Here is a 17,540-nt window from a genome sequence, read left to right as displayed (position 1 = left end):
CGGAGCTGCTTTGTTTACAGCCGTTACCGGAGAAACCGCAAGTTCTACCGCTCTCCCAGCGCCTCCTGCTGGCAAACAATCAGTTTTTCAATTTTCAATAAGCCCGTCTTCAGCAACATGTTTTTGTTATTGCTCTTTTTTTTCTGCAGCAACTCAGAGCACTTTTCATATTCTTTATCCTGGCTGAAGCACATTTGTTTCACTCTATAACAACAATCAGCCACCCTACATTACAGTCAAAGGTTTTTGAACAGTAAGATTTTTAATGTTTTTTTTTTTAAGAATTCTCTTCTGCTCACCAAGTCTGCATTTATTTGATCCAAAGTACAGCAAAAACAGTAACATTTAGAAATATTTTCTATTTGAATATATTTTAAAATGTAATTTATTCCTGTGATCAAAGCTGAATTTTCAGCATCATTACTCCAGTCTTCAGTGTCACATGATCATTCAGAAATCATTCTAATATGCTGATTATCAATATACAGTTGAGTATTTCTTTGAAATCAGGAATAAATTACATTTTAAAATATTTCCAAATAGAAAATAGTTATTTTAAATAGTAAAATTATTTCAAAATTGTTACTGTTTTTGCTGTATTTTGGATCAAATGAATGCAGGCTTGGTGAGCAGAAGAGAATTATTTAAAAACAATAAAAATCTTACTGTTCAAAAACTTTTGACTGGTATGTTAGAAGATATTAATAATTAATAAGGAGAGTCTGAGATGTTTATTTGACAGTGATTTCACATTTCTTGTTTGTATGAAGGCTAAATACAAATAAAAGGTGAACATTCATTTATTTGTGCTGTTTTTTTTCTCTAAAGTATTATATGGTTTATACGAGGTATCATAGACTTGGCAAATTCATTTTTCATAAGTTTGTATGCACAGACATCTGTTGTGGGCGTTCTTGGCAGTTTTTACAAGGCTTTTTTAAAATAGTGTTCATATCGATATCGGAATTATATCGTATCGACCGAAATTAAGAAATGTATTGTGATATACATTTTGGCCCTATCGCTACATTATATTCCTCAGCAACGATGGTAAAAAGGCTGTTTTTGAAGTAATTGTTTGTAGAGAGAGACACGCAGCACGCAGGTATACACAACTGTCATCTCGCTCTCTCTCTATCGATAATTAATTGAAATACATGCTATAATTCATTCAAATAAATGTGATCTTTCCGTACTATTTCATCTTTGTGTTTGAATTGAAGCGGGCAGAATGCTTGAGCTAACGTGCCGTAACTGACGAAAATAAACCATTCTAATTTTTACCCATTCGGTCAAATGTTGCGCTGTAAAGAGCAAAACTAGTTTTAACTTGTGTATAACTTGGCAAATGACCATGGAATAAGTGGGATAATCAACGTATGCCTCCGCTTCGCGTCGGGCGGTTCTTTGCCTCCACGTCGTGCATTTAAAATCCTTTAATGGACGGCTAGCCGTTGATTATCCCTTACTTATATATATATAAGTGTGTGTGTGTGTATATGTATTTTATATATGTATTCCTATTTCTTTTTTATATATGTAATGTTGTTTTGACTCTTGCTCATTGATTGAGAAAGATGTGTGTCAGAATGCTGTAGTTATGATATTGACTAGTAGAGACTAACCAGTTAACCAGGAAAAGGCATTCTTTCTTGATAGCATTGCTATTTTCTTTAGACTTTATTTTTGGAGCGTCTTGCTGTGCAGCTTTATGGTAAGTGGTCTGAGATGTCGAGTATGAATATCCCGCATCAGACTCTGGATGGAGTGCAGCTTGCGTGTCAGATTGTGTGATGTCACTTCCTGTCTGTCCCATCAGGCGAATGAGAACAGTCTGCTGAGTGCACAGCTGAAAGGATTCCCGCTGTTCCTGCACTCCAACCTGGGCCTGATGGACTGTACCGTCAACCCCAAATCCCCTCTGCTGCATGTCACACGAGCACAACAGGTCAGCTCATGCTTCAGTGCTCATCCGATCAAACTTTCCCAAGACGTCATGACCCCAAGTCCTATAATTTGTTCTCTTTCTCACATAATTTTTTTTCCTCTCCAAAAACAGTTTTATCTTCCAAACTTTTTTCTTCAAAAACATTTTCTCTCTTCAATTTGTTTCATCAAATTTTTAAAAAATGTTCTTTTCAAAACTTTTTTTTCTCTTCAAACACTTTTTTTCTCTCTTCCAAAACGTATCTTTTCAAAACATTACATTTTCAAAGCTTTTTTTGCCTTCAAAAACATTTTTCTCTTTTCAAAACTTTTTCCTCTCTTCAAAAATGTTTCTCTCTTCTGAACCTTTTTCTCTTTTCAAAACTTTTTTCTCTCTTCAAAAATGTTTTTTTTTCTCTCTCTTCAAACACTTCTCTCTTCAAAATTTTTTTTTCTCTTCAAACACTTTTCCCCCTCTTCCAAAACTTATCTTTTCAAAACATTACATTTTCAAAGCTTTTTTGCCTTCAAAAACATTTTTCTCTTTTCAAAACTTTTTTCTCTCTTCAAAATGTTTTTTTTTCTCTTCAAAAATGTTTTTTTTTTCTCTTCAAACACTTTATCTTAGCTTAAAAAAGGAAATTGTTTTTGGATAGAAATAAAAAATTTGGAGAGTAAAGAAAAATTTCTTTGGAGGGAAAAAAATCAGAGAGAAAAAAACTACTATCTACACAATTTTTTCACACCTTCATTTTTTTTATATTGTGGTTCGTGGCTTCTGTAGAAACCTGACTCCCAAATAAAACGTTTCTTTTTCTCTGTATGTCTCAGGTGTTTAGCGGTCCTCTCCCCGGGGACGACTGGACCGTCTTCCAGTCCAATCACTCCACCTACGAGCCGGTTCTGCTGGCTAAAACCCGTTCGGCCGAGAGCACTGGACTCATGCACACGTCCGTGGTTCAGGATCTCGGTCTTCATGATGGGATCCAGAGGGTTTTGTTCGGACACAACCTCTCCTTCTGGCTTCACAAGCTGGTGTTTGTGGATGCGCTGTCCTTCCTCACCGCTAAGAGACTGTCTCAGTCCCTTGAGCGCTTCATACTGGTGGACATCGATGATATATTTGTGGGAAAAGAAGGGACCAGGATGAAGGTGGCAGATGTGAAGGTGCGTTAAAGAGATACATCGATTGCTTTTGGATTTTTGCCATGGTTATGTAACGAAACTGTGCAAAGTAAAGAAACTATGGGGAAATAGAGCTAATGTGATTGGGAAATCACAAGATTTGTATTTATGTTTTGAATACAACACAAAAATATATATGTAGGAAAATCTCAGGAAAACGATATTTCACACCAAAGGGGAAAAATAAGAAATTATATGATAGATAAAGATAACTAAACTTGTTTTTAGGGCCATTTTGATGTCAAACTCATTGTCAATATTGTGATGTGTCCAGGTATTTTATACTCATTATTACAGAAATTGGAGTCTAATGAGAATCATCACGGAAAATCATTGGTTTAGTTTATTGTTTATTGTTCATTAGTTTACTGTCCCAGATTTTTGTCTTGAAATCCCTGAGATCTTAAGTTAATATTTCAAAATAATTTCAAAACAGAACATTTGCATGTTCACAGTTCTCTGATGTCGGTTAATAGTCACATGGCATGCAGGATAACAAATAAAATATTTAACAATTTTAGTTAAGTATTTTAATTTTAATAATTTATTTGACATTAAAATATGAAATTATATAAATGATAAATAATCAATAAAATATAATTTTTGTTTTTTATTTTTATGTTTTTGTGCCACACTAATGCGTAATAGTGATGCAACTACCATGAAAATAATGCCACAATGCAAGAAAAATTCTTAAAAATGCTTAATATTCTTCATGCTAAACATAATTTCTTATTTTTCTCCCCTTTAAATGTATTTAATTTTGAGGTGAAATGTGACCTGAACATACTTATGACAGATTTTATGAGATTCTGAACAAAAGATCAGCATAAAATCATCATTAAGGTCTGTAAAAGTAGTCCGTTTAACTTATTTGTGATCACTGCTGTATATTCCATGTCTTCTGGAGTCATGCCACGACTGTATGTGAGAATCAGACACAACTGTTAATATTTTTCTGAACTTTCCCTTTAATCTCTCATGAAAATTTTTTCATTTGTGTCTGTTCACATGGAAGCAGAAACTGCTGTAAAACTCCATCTGAAGCTCAGTGACGTGTGTGTGTGTGTGTACTTGTTTAACTATGCTTGTGGTGGCCAAATGTCCTCACTTATATTGTGAAATAATATGATCCATTAGTGAGGACATCTGTGTGGTTCTCACTAGTTAAAAAGGCTTATAAATCGGCCAGACATTTATAAGGCCACACAAACGTGTGTATGTGTGTGTTTGTTCACTTCAGGAAAGAAGAGTTTAATGAAATCGTTTCATTCACTTGCCACATAAACATGCTGTTTGTAGTTGTGAGTGTGTGTTTGATGCATGTAGATGAATATGATGAAGCTCAGAGCAAATACACACAATCATATGAATCATGAAAACAAGCATCTGATGATGAACACAAACCACAGGAAAAAAATAAAGACTTCAGACTGAGAGAAGAGATGTCAGACACATCTGATGAAATGATGGATTCTACTGTGTGTGTGTGTGTGTGTGTGTGTTTGCTGTAGTTTATCTTCAGAAGTGAGAGAAATCTATCAAACTTTCCTTCACAGACGCTTCCAGATGTCTTCATATGGAAATCACCATTTCATGTGTTCATGAATTATGTTTAGACGCGTGAATATCATGAATAATGCGTGTATCTTCTCAGGCGTTGGTTGAAACTCAGAATGAGCTGCGCAGGTCGATTCCAGGTTTCACTTTTAACCTGGGCTTCTCAGGGAAGTTCTTCCATGCAGGTGAGTGAAAACCACACAAGATCAGCTTTTGAGGAGTCTTGAATTTATGTAATTTTTAAGTATATACACCCATTTTATTTGAATTAAATATTTTTATACCAATATGTAAATCCATAATTAATTACAAAATGAATACTAAAACGTTCCCTAATATATATATATATATATATGTATGTATGTATGCGTGTATGTATGTGTGTGTGTGTGTGTGTGCATGCAATTTCAACTGTATTATTTCATATATATATATATATGTATATTAATATGTATAGAATTATATATATAATTTCATTTAGAAATATAAAAAATTAAACACCTTTTTTAAATGCTACATATATATGAATAAATGTGTCAGGCACTGATGAGGAGGATCGGGGTGATGATCTGCTGCTGTCGTATGTTGATGAGTTCTGGTGGTTTCCTCACATGTGGAGTCACATGCAGCCGCACCGCTTCCATAACCAGAGTGGGTTAGCAGAGCAGATGATGCTGAACCGACGCTTCGCAGAGGTCAGACACACACACACACACGCACGCACACACAGGTCTGGAGTGATGTTTCATCGGTGTTTGTCCTGTAGGATCACTCCATCCCGACTCACCTGGGTTACGCGGTGGCTCCTCATCACTCCGGCGTGTATCCAGTCCACATCCAGCTGTACGAGGCCTGGAAGCGTGTGTGGGACATCAGAGTGACCAGCACTGAGGAGTATCCACACCTCAAACCCGCTCGATTCAGACGCGGATTCATCCACCGTGGCATCAGGGTGAGTGTGTGTGTTTGGTTGAATAGCTTTTAAAATGATACTGTAACGTAAGCGGCTTTTTCACGGACTCACAATTGCATAAACATTTGTCACATTTTGTTCCCAAATGACAGTCTGGTCTCTTAAATCATGAAGCACAACAGCAAGAGCTGTTTACACTCTTATTGCTTATTTCTTACTGCTTATTCACCACAGTTGAATGAATGATTAATAAATGAATATTTATCCTTTATCCACACAGGACAAATGACCTGCAAAACATTTAAAGGAAAAAATATGATGGGTTTTCAAGTGCTCATCAGTGTAAATAATTATTTTGTAATTTGTAAAATAATTATGAAATAATTGTTTTATCATTATTTTATAGTTAATAATTACTTTATTGAACATTTTATGAAACATTATGCATGTATTTTATAATTATTATACAAAATATGAAACAATTATGAAATAATAAATAATTATAAATAATGAAATAACTAACTTAATTACCATAAAATAATTATAAAATAAAATTGAACTACTAAAATAACAAAATAATATAGAATAACTATAAAATAGTTATGAAATAATATTACATTTAAAAAATTGGGTTTCCCAGTGCTTATCAGTGCAAATAGTTATTTTGTAATAATAATTTTTTTAATAATTATGAAATAATATATATTATGAAATTGACAATTATAAAATATAAAAATGATATATTTCATATTATTTCATAATTACTTTATAGTTAAAGTAATTATGATATAATATTAAATGTATAGTTTCATAAAAATATTATTTTGTATTTACTGTAAAATAATGATTGAATAATATTAAAATCTAAAATTAAAATAATGGATTTCCACTCTATTCATAACCAGTCATTCTACATAAATACTGCTTAGAGCAATGCTTTTTATTGGAATAATATGATCGTCACCTCGCACTTATGGTTTTGATTCAAATGTTTTTCTAAAATAATAAATGCACCACATCCGATTGGACGGCTGCATCTGACTAACCGCAGCAGCTGAAATATTTTATATTGTAATTCAGAGTTCAAATCAGATCAGCAGATCTCTCTCTTATATGGAAATCAATGACTTTCAGTCCATCCCCTATCATTTGTGAGACAGTGAAAAGGCAGCTTTAAAATCAGCACTCAAGATGCTGTTTGTCAGAGCTTTTGAGACACTGTAAGAACAGAGACTCGGCCCGTAACAGTCAAAGCTGTTCATCTCATGCACAACCAACAGTTAACAATACGACCCCTGAATTAAGAGTGAAAACTGTCCCTCCGTCTCATTCCCTGTTTGATTTATCCTTTATTTCAGAAGCAGATTAATATTCCGCTCGCTCTCTTTTCATCAATTCTCTAACGAGTTTGAGCTCCTGAGTTCAGTGTGAGATGTTATGAATATTACATTAGCTCACATCTATTTATTTCCAGAGAGACAGGCGCTGTCCTGGAGCCCATGAGAAGAATGTGTGTGTGTGTGTGTGTGTGTTAGGCAGTGTGAAGGGAGAACTGATTATGTGTGTGTGTGTGTGTTTTGCTCAGGTTTTGCCCAGGCAGACGTGTGGTCTGTTCACACACACCATCTTTCATAAGGAGTACCCTGGTGGGCCGCAGGAGCTGGAGGGGATCATTGACGGAGGGGAGCTGTTCCTCACTGTCCTGCTCAATCCCGTCAGTTCCTCTTTACCAACTCTATACATCAACTTACGCTGTGCTTATGATTGTACTGTCAGCTGGACTGGGAGATATAGCTATATAAATGATGATGTTCTGTAAACATCTCAATATTTATATATTTGATTTATATACAGTGGGGAAAAAAAGTATTTAGTCAGCCACCAATTGTGCAAGTTCTCCCACTTAAAAAGATGAGAGAGGCCTGTAATTTTCATCATAGGTATACCTCAACTATGAGAGACAAAATGAGAAAAAAAAATCCAGAAAATCACATTGTAGGATTTTTAAAGAATTTATTTGCAAATTATGGTGGAAAATAAGTATTTGGTCAATAACAAAATTTCATCTCAATACTTTGTTATATACACTTTGTTGGCAATGACAGAGGTCAGAACTTGCACAATTGGTGGCTGACTAAATACTTTTTTGCCCCACTGTATATATGACTTAAAAGGGTGTTTGTGTTTTTTTCCAGTCAGAGAAACGTCATTTCAACCAAACAGTCAGTGTAGCCAAGTAGATGCGTGTGCTTAAACATAAAATACAGTACAGATGTAGTTACAAAATAATCAAGACATGTTGAACTTCAGATATTTTTCCTCCTACCTTCATGAAAATGCAAGTAGGTAAACAGTGTTTCCTATTAATACTTTGTTGGTCTATAAATAATATATAATAATTATTAAACGATTAATAATTATAAATGATCAAAATAACTGAAATCATTATGCAGTTATAAAAATAACTATTTTAATATTTATATTTTGTCATTATGAAGTGATCTAAAATATGCAATAATTATTACATGGAAAAAATAACTGTAAAATAATTATGAAATATTACAAATAAGATAATTAAATAATTGTTTCAGGCTTTATTATTATTTACCGGCTATTCAAAAGAACTTTGAAAATTCTTTCAAGATTTGAAGATTTGAAAAAAGTTGATGTAATCAAGACATCTTTTTAATAAATGAACTCAAGGAAGAATAATATTTAATAATTCTATTGATATAGAGCAATGAAACAAATATTAATAATCAACATTATTTACCTGTTTGTATTTTCACCAAAGGTACAAAGAGTGAATAATGAATTAATATTTATCCAGACAAAACAAATGCCCTGCAAAACATTTGAAGGAAAACATCCAGAGCTTATCAATGTAATTAATTATTTTGTAATTGTAAAATAATTATTTTATAATGATGAAATAATGTAATGTAAAATTAATTCTGAATTAATGAATCATAAATTATACAATATTTGTATGCAATTATAAAAAATAGCTGTTTTAATGGTTAATTTTTATTGTAATTTTTTCATAATTATTTTACATTTTATGTCATTTCATAATTAAAAAATATAAAATAATTATGAAATAATAGTAAGCGTAAAACAATTACAAAATATTAGTTTCAGTCTTATATTTATAATTGGCCATTCTACAGAAATTGTATTTCCAGTAAAATGGCTTTGATTGGCTGAAGTGTGGTTGTTTCTCAGATTAGCATCTTCATGACGCACCTGTCGAACTACGGGAACGACCGCCTGGGTTTGTTCACCTTCAAACGGCTGCTCAACTTCCTGCTCACCTGGACGCACCTGAAACTACAGACGCTTCCTCCGCTGCAGCTGGCTGACAAATACTTCCAGATGTTCCCGTCTGACACCGAGCCGCTCTGGCAGGTCTGTGATGACGGCTATTTACTCAAAGTGTTGAGTTGAACTACAGGAACAAAATATAAATCTGCATTTGAAATCTGAATGAACTGTCATGATGTGATTAAAAGCTCTGAATCCAGCTTCGCTGTGATTGGCTGCTGCTTACAGCTCATTTACATAAAGTCCAGCATTTCCCGACTCTTTCTCAGCTCTCGCTGTCAGTCTGCTTGTGACGCTTTCTCTCGTCTTTGTGAAATCTGTCAGCGGTGTGATCTTGTGTTTAGGACCCGTGTGAGGATAAAAGACACAAGGACATTTGGTCGAAAGAGAAAACCTGCGACCGTTTCCCAAAACTGCTGCTCATTGGCCCTCAGAAGACGGGTGAGGAGCAACTGCGCCCACCTGACAGACGCATGCAGTATTGCACACACTCTTTACACTGCCAGGTTACTTTAGACTTTATTGGCATGATTGTGTTTTAAAATATTGTCAGAGCGTACACCAGACAAGTAATGAGAAGAAAAAACGATTAAATTAATAATTAAAATGAACAGTTAAAACAGTGTTAAAATAAAGTGCTTAGTAATGAATTAGAAAAAAAATATTATATATGATAAAAATACCTAAGAGATCTATTAAAAAAAACAAAAAACAAATTAGATGAAATGACTGAAAGATTCATTTAGATGATACATTAATTTATGTCACTGTTATTGTTTTAAATATATTTTAAATAAGGCATTAAAAACATTTTATTAAAACTAAAAACAAAACAAAAAAGTATTGATGTTTAAACTTATTTTATTTCAGGTATTTGCTAAAGCAACATTTTTCATTTTCATTTAGTTTAACTTTTAATTTTAGAAATATATATATATATATATATATATATATATATATATTAAAAGTACAAAAATAACTAAAACGTAATAAAAAAAGGTATATAGACATATTTAAAATAATTGAAAAAATGACAAAAACGCACAACAAAATTACTGAAATTTTAAACAAAACTTTAAACTGGAAATATCAAAATAAAATAAAAATACTAAATAATTTTTGTTTTAAATCTAATTGAAAATAGATGAAAACATCTATACTGTAATAACAGATTTTTTTATCAGATCAATGGTACATTTTCTCCATGTTTTTCTCAGGAACGACTGCTCTCTATCTGTTTCTGGGCATGCATCCTGATCTGAGCAGTAATTACCCCAGTAAAGAGACGTTTGAGGAGATTCAGTTCTTCAGCGGTCACAATTATCAGCGGGGCATCGACTGGTGAGTGTCAGTGGAGCTGCAAACACCATAACGCTGCTTGTTTGCTTTTATTTCTCATTGTTTTCTTAATCTCTCCTGCAGGTATATGGAGTATTTCCCCCTCCCGTCCAACAGCGGCTCTGATTATTATTTTGAGAAAAGTGCCAGTTATTTTGATTCAGATGTAGCTGCGGTCCGAGCCACAGCGCTGCTGCCCAGAGCAAAAATCATCACGGTTCTGAGTGACCCTGTGTACAGAGCCTACGCCTGGTACCAGGTACATACTACACCATTTACACCTGACCAACTTACTTTCTTTATTAACAAAGCATTAAAGCAAACACACATTTTGTGGAGGCGTGAGTAAGAGACTTTGTAAAGAAAGCCTTTGTAAAGACAAAATGATTTATTAATGTACAGTACCATGACTTTACCACGTTAACCATTAGGGTTGGGCGATGTTTACCAAATTGGCATCGGACGATGTCTACAGTGAAACATCGTGATGGACGATGACATCGGGGGGCGGGGCGGGGCGGGGTTAGGGGTGTGCCCGAAGCGTGAAACAAATAACGCGTTCTACGGAGCCACTAAAAGGTTAGCCACTTGCTAGCGGTTGCCTGTTGCATTACAGTACATGAAAGTTCACTTACCACATACACAGAGTAAGGAGAAATTTCTAATAGGGCGATGGCGAATGATTTCCAGATCCTGAGCACCAATGACAAACATCTATCAAATGTCAAATGTGTGGTAAGTACTGCCGCTCCATAGTAGCCTAAAGAGTCCTTGTGATTGCGAATCTCGAAAGTGAAAGTAAAATGAGAGCGCGCCATCAAAAGCAGTTTCAATAGCGGCTGCCTGATGCCCGCAATTTATATACAGTTGCCTATACTTACCCAACGATATAATTGCGGGAAAAAGTATTGAAATATTTTTTTATCCTCCCATCTCGTAGGCTATTTATTCCTTTAGGGTTTCCGTAGTACACTTCATTTCCTTTCCGAACACGGAACTGGGATGTGGCGGATTGCGGGAGAGGGGGTGGGGGGGAAGGAATCATGATGTCAGCTTAACATTGTGATGGCTGTCAGCTATCGGCGATGGACTATGGCATCATCTATCGGCCCAACCCTATTAACCATCCTTTTAGCTGTGGTATTTGCAGTAAAACTGCAGTAATCGCAATTAAAATACCTTTTATGAAATGTAATATTTTTTATTTTTGTGTGGTATCACTATTATCAGTAATATTTTTAACCATAAAAACACTTAAAATCATGGCACTATAGTTATTGTAATATGATACTTGGCTATAAAATTAAAAATTACTCTTGACCATCAGTGTAGACTAAAATGTAATTCATTAATTATTATTTAAAACATTAATTTATTAAAAGAATTTGATTATTATAAAAAGTAGGTAAATAATGTTTTTAAAATTTGAATTATCATAAAATAATTCAATTTCATTCTTCCTTTAGTTCATTTAATATTTCTATTTAACCATGAATACAGTTAGAAAGAATCATGATACTGTAATTATTTTTCTATAATTTTTCTAGTATATTGTGTACATTTCTGTGCTAAGTGTGGTTTGTTGTACATACATTTATTTGCAGTATTTTGGATGTAAAATAAAAAATTACAGTTTGCACCATTAATGTAGACTAACAATGTAATGAATTCATTAATATTAAAAATGTCAAATAATTAATGAAAATAATAAATAAAATATTAGTAAAATAATACTATTTTTCTATTATTAAAACGTGTCTTGATTATTATACAAGTAGGTAAATAAAGTGGATTATTAATATTTGTTGCATTGGTCTATATCAATAAAATGCTGAAATATTCTTCCTTGAGTTAATATATTAAAATGTCTTGATAATTTTCAACTATATGCTTTTCTGTATTTTAGTGTTTGTATTGAACATTTGAATCTTCAGTGATTATTTGGTTAGTGTTCATTTTAACAGTTTTTTTTCTCTTCAGCATCAGAGAGCACATGCTGACCCTGTGGCTCTGAAATACTCTTTCCATGATGTCATTACGGCATCCCACAATGCACCTGTGAAGCTGCAGGTCCTGCAGAAGCGTTGTCTGGCTCCAGGATGGTACGCCACACACCTCTCACGCTGGCTCGAACACTACCACCACGACCAGGTCTGTGCGTTTAGCAGCGTGAATGACCGTATGTTCTAATACAGCAGATTTCTTTCTCATATTTCATTCATTAAACCCTCACAGATTCTGGTTGTGGACGGTCAGACATTGAAAACGGATCCAGCGTCAGTCATGGAGAAGATCCAGACGTTTCTGGGTTTGGAGAATCAAGTCGATTACCACAAGACCCTAGCGTGAGTTTGAGCATCAGCACACAAATTCATATTATATGTTTTATCTGTGACGCTTCCGTCTCATGACTTTCTTCAGGCATAAATGAACATTGTTTGAATTAAATACACTCAAAAAAGCTTTCATGAACACAAATCAAGGTTAGCTTAGGTCTGTACATCAAAACTAGAACAAGTTCATTTACAGTAAACATATAATGTTTCATTAAACAAACTTTAAAAACAAGAATGTAAGTTAAAAAATGATTTGTGTAGTCTAGACACAAAACCAGTTGGTTACATTCCATTTTACAAATGTAAGTGAATTGAATATAATGAAATGATGATGTGACGGTTATGTTGTGCTCAAGAATGGTTTCTTCAGCTCATTTTAACAAAGGAAATTGAACAAGCAGCAAACATGTTAACTTGTTGAGTATGATGGGAAAATAGAACAGTTTCTGTTATATTGTGAATATAGTCATAACTAAAAACTTTAGCACTAAGTGCATTCATATTTAAACTTTATTTTGTAGTAATACATAGACTTATCAAAACAATAAGGTAGTTATAAATTTTTAATAAAACATTATTAGATAAATTAATTGGTGTTGTCCCTCTATTAAAGGGGTCATATGATGCTGCTAAAAATAACATTATTTTGTGTATTTGGTGTAATGAAATGTGTTTACCATTATAAACGAGTTATTTGTTGTATCCAGTGGGGACATAATTATAGATTCTAATAACTTATACTGTCTTTTTACGCGTTGCATCATGCCGCATAAACAAAAAAACATCTGCATTTGTGATCGGAGAAATGACAAACAACAAGCCCTACTCTACACTGCTCAAAAAACTCGCTTTAAATATATAAAATATAAAAATGTAGTCTACTCTCCCAGGATCAGGAAACGGTCCTCCATAAAATGTGCTGCACACATCTGAGTATTTGGGTTGAACTGTTCTGGAACAGTGTTGTAAATACAACTTAACCACTGATTTCTAGTCGTGTCCTCTTTTGGAAGAACAAACAAAGTAGTTTCGCGTTCACAACGAAGCACAGCGTCACACACGGCTGCCTAGAGTGAGCAGAGGCTGGGGGCTAGCGTGAGGAATGGCCGGAGGATTGGAGTGAGCAGAGGCGGGTAAGCTTGAGAGCGGCACGGCCGGCGATTTCGACGATGGAGCGTCCGGAAGGACATGTGACGACTCCGGGCTGGACTCAACTTCGTCCACGGTGAAAGCCGGTCCGGTGATCCACAGAGCAAAGTTGTAGTATTCCCTCAGCGACCAGCACGGATCAGCTCTAGGCATGACGAAGCAGATATCGTCCTCTTTTGGAAGACCAAACAAAGTAGTTTCGCTTTCACAACGAAGCACACAGCGCCTTCACGACATGGCGGCGGCAACAACAATACTACAGCGAGAATAAAAGTTACGCCTTCTTTCTTTGCGTGAACATTTGGGCGGTGTTATGCAAATCTTCCCACATAGTGACATAGGTATGTGGGGGCGTGTTAGAACGAGCCATTTTAGGTAGGTGTGGCTGACTCTTAACTTTTATAAAGAATATCTCTTTGGATTTGAGACTTTGCAACTTTACAGATCTTCTTTATGCACCAAGAGCTTGTAACACTCCGAAGAGAAAGGAAAAATTTAAATCGCATCATATGACCCCTTTAATATACTTCCGGTGAAAAGTTTGAAATAATTACGATTTTTTAAAAAGTCTCTTCTGCTCACCAAAGCTAAAAAAACACAGTAAAAACAGTAATATTGGGAAATGTTATTTCCATGTAATTTAACTAATTTAGTTTTCTGTGTGTATACATTGTAAAATGTAATTTATTCCAGTGATGCCACTCCAGAATATTAGAATGGTTTCTGAAGGATCGTGTGACACTTAAGACTAAAGTAATGATGCTGAAAATTCAGCTTTGCATCAAAAAAGTAAATTACATTTTACAATGTATTCAAGTAGAAAACAACTATTTTAAATAGTAATAAGATTTCACAATATTTCTTTTTTTTTTTACTATATTTTTGATCAAATAAATGCAGACTTGATGAGCAGAAGAGGCTTTTTTCAAAACCATTAAAAAAATCTAGATTTAATAGTGACATGCAAACTAAAGTTAATAGTTGGCCTCTATCAGCATACAGAACCTTTTATAACAACTATCAGGAATTTTTGCAAGCTACAGGATGTTTTCATCTCCTTTCTACACTTTTTTTTTTCCCTCCAAATGATGTTTTGCAGGTTTGACCATGATAATATGAATATATGTATGCAGATTGAAGCATCTCTTACTACATGATTCAGAAATTAATTCTCATGTTTTCTTCTTTGCCTGTGATCTGACCTGGTCAAACACATGCAGATTAGAGCAAAAATAAACCACACTGTTACTAATGCTGGAGATGTGTGTGTGTGTGTGTGTGTGTGTGTGTGTGTGTGTGTGTGTGAGAGAGAGAGATATTCTTCGATGTCGTGGTGTTGTTGCTATGGTTACACATTTCCTCATCTCTTAAGTGTTTTTATGAGTTTAATTACATTCATATTGTGTTTTGGTTTGAAAAGCTCCAGAGAATTTGAGATTATTAATGTGAGTTTCTCATGTAAGAAGCTTTTCTAGCGGACTTCTTGAAAGCATTTTGGGCAAGGACTTTTATTTGTTGGTTTTTAAAATATATTTCATGACACATTAGTGATGTATTAAAATGGTGTAGTGCATTTTGTTCAAACACACGGTGGCAGCAGAAGCTATCAATATTATGAGTTTTTGAGAGCTGAAACAATCCCGTATCTTAACATGATTTCCTGGTGGAAAACCTGTTTACAACAAAGTCATCGTTATAATGGTAACTATAAAGTTTAATAGTTCAGTCATTCTTGAGACATGGGACAAAACAGGTCCAGCAAGGGTAACTGCTATTAGGTTTAAAAAAACTAATATTTTCAATTTTAAATGTCATGAGGGATAAATAATAGAATGTATTTAACACAATTATCACCTTCAATTTAATTTTCTCATTAGTATACCAAATCTATGTTTCTTAATGTCCTCTCACTACGTCTAAAACAGTGTGTCCACAGAGAAGGGTTCAAGCATTCATATGCAATAAAATGGATAAAAATGTTTTTTTTTAATGATGAAAAAGAGCTTGTTTTATCGAGTTATTATAATTCCATGGCAATAGTAAAACTCACACCGCAACTGTAAGGATATCGTTGGAATCACTTTCATAACGACTATTTCCAGCTGATAAATGATAAAAACATTGTCAATCAGAATCCACCTGACTTTAAAGAGCGCGAAAATTTAAGCGGCAAATGACGTAACTGAGGATAAAAGGGACGTTAACGATAAAAGGGTCGTTTTTGGTCTGATAAAAGCAGTTTTCTTTTTGACTTGAATGACTTTTTGTGAATGATTCATCAGTCAAAAAGTTAATTTTTTATAATGTTCATCAAAATGTAATAACCTGCTCCACATATCAAACAGCCTTCCTTTGCAGCTTTGTTTGGATCATGCTAGTTTGTCGCTGGTCCAAGACGGCCTTCAGTCTCCGGTAACCTTACAGTGACTGTACTAGTCAGAAGATTGTTTATTAGTTGTACATTTTCGGAAAGAAAATTAAGTTTGAAGTTTGAATAGTAAGTTGTGTTGGTCACATGTCATTGGGTGATTTTGAAGTGGTTTATGGTGGGTTACGGTGGTCTGAGCTTCACTGTAGACACTGGTAACGAGTTTCTCGATCAACATCTATATCACTTGATCTCCAAGATGAGGCTTCTAATGGATGTCTGACACCAGAGATGGGCACAATTACATCAAAAAGTATTTAGTTACAAATTACAAATACTTGCTCATCAATTGTATTTAATTTAAAGTACAAATAATTTGTCATTTGAAAATACAATATTTACAAGCAATCAAGCTCAAGAGACAGTGCCATTACATTTAGATACACATATAAGAGACCAATAAGTGCTTTCCCCTCCTTGAACAACTTCTAAACAACATATTCTTTAACACTACACAATATATCCAATATACTGATCCATATTTCTTCTCATTTCTGTTTACTTGATTACCATCAATTACACTTTTTTCATGTTTCTTTATTGCTCCTTTATCGTTTCTTTGTAAGCATGTCAAAAATTAAGCAGTCCTGCAAAACTGTATTGTCATACCACCTAATCCTACTCGAAAGAATGACTCAAACTATTTTACTGTCAACAGTAAAGATTAACTCCTGAAAATGTTGATATTTAGCTGTTAAAGGGCTCTATGTAGAATACAGAAACCCTTGTTATTAGCGACACCTAATAATTAGTCTACAAGCTTTCATTTTTTAAGTTTCGTTACATGCTGTTCAGACATTGACAATAATATTTATTTTCATTTAACACTTGAAAAATGTCCCTTTGTCTATAGAAACAAGTAGCTGACTTTTGCCAAGCAAACTAACGTCACTTGTCAGCTAGCAAGTCAAGTTCTAGAGCAGCTTTTTCTTCTGTCTTGTAATAACATTCAGTGAGCAATATCTGATAGTATATATTTTAATACATATTTAGCGCACAAAACAGCTTCTTTAATTTTTTTGCAGTTGGAAGATGGAACCATGGACAAATTAAAGGTTTCTTTCTCTCAAAAATGGAAATTCTGTCATTAATTACTCACCCTTGTGGCGTTTCACACCTGTAAGAGCTTCATTCCTCTTCCAAACACAAATGGAGATCTTTTTGATGAAATCTGAGAGCGTTCCCTCCATAGGCTGCAACGCAACTTATACATTCAAAGCCCAGAACGGTAGGAAAGACATCATTAAAGTTACTCTATGTGACTTCAGTGTTTAACCTCAATTTTTTAAGTGACGTGAGTGCTTTGTTTGCACAATAAAACATAATTTACAACTTTATTTATGAAAATATTGATCTGCATTGTGTGTTCACGAGAGCAGTA

At 34.2% G+C, this 17,540-nt stretch overlaps 1 protein-coding gene across 1 annotated transcript in view; it reads left to right on the top strand.

Moving 5' to 3' along the window:
• Nucleotides 1-12,595, top strand: part of LOC107588317 (bifunctional heparan sulfate N-deacetylase/N-sulfotransferase 1-like) — a 37,895-nt gene extending 25,300 nt beyond the window's left edge. Inside the window, exons 3-14 of the mRNA XM_016276364.1 lie at nt 1,820-1,948; nt 2,758-3,093; nt 4,769-4,856; nt 5,212-5,366; nt 5,438-5,623; nt 7,170-7,298; nt 8,810-8,992; nt 9,253-9,349; nt 10,126-10,249; nt 10,331-10,505; nt 12,227-12,397; nt 12,482-12,595. Coding sequence (XP_016131850.1) covers nt 1,820-1,948; nt 2,758-3,093; nt 4,769-4,856; nt 5,212-5,366; nt 5,438-5,623; nt 7,170-7,298; nt 8,810-8,992; nt 9,253-9,349; nt 10,126-10,249; nt 10,331-10,505; nt 12,227-12,397; nt 12,482-12,595 — 1,887 coding nt within the window. The remainder of the gene's footprint in view (nt 1-1,819; nt 1,949-2,757; nt 3,094-4,768; nt 4,857-5,211; nt 5,367-5,437; nt 5,624-7,169; nt 7,299-8,809; nt 8,993-9,252; nt 9,350-10,125; nt 10,250-10,330; nt 10,506-12,226; nt 12,398-12,481) is intronic.
• Nucleotides 12,596-17,540: the final 4,945 nt, after the last annotated feature.

The sequence above is a fragment of the Sinocyclocheilus grahami genome, unplaced genomic scaffold (genome assembly GCF_001515645.1).
Source record: "Sinocyclocheilus grahami isolate Dianchi unplaced genomic scaffold, SAMN03320097.WGS_v1.1 scaffold102.1, whole genome shotgun sequence".
NCBI classification, from domain to species: domain Eukaryota; kingdom Metazoa; phylum Chordata; class Actinopteri; order Cypriniformes; family Cyprinidae; genus Sinocyclocheilus; species Sinocyclocheilus grahami.
The sequence above is the reverse complement of the archived record's forward strand: the minus strand, read 5'-3'. Positions and strand labels throughout refer to the sequence as shown.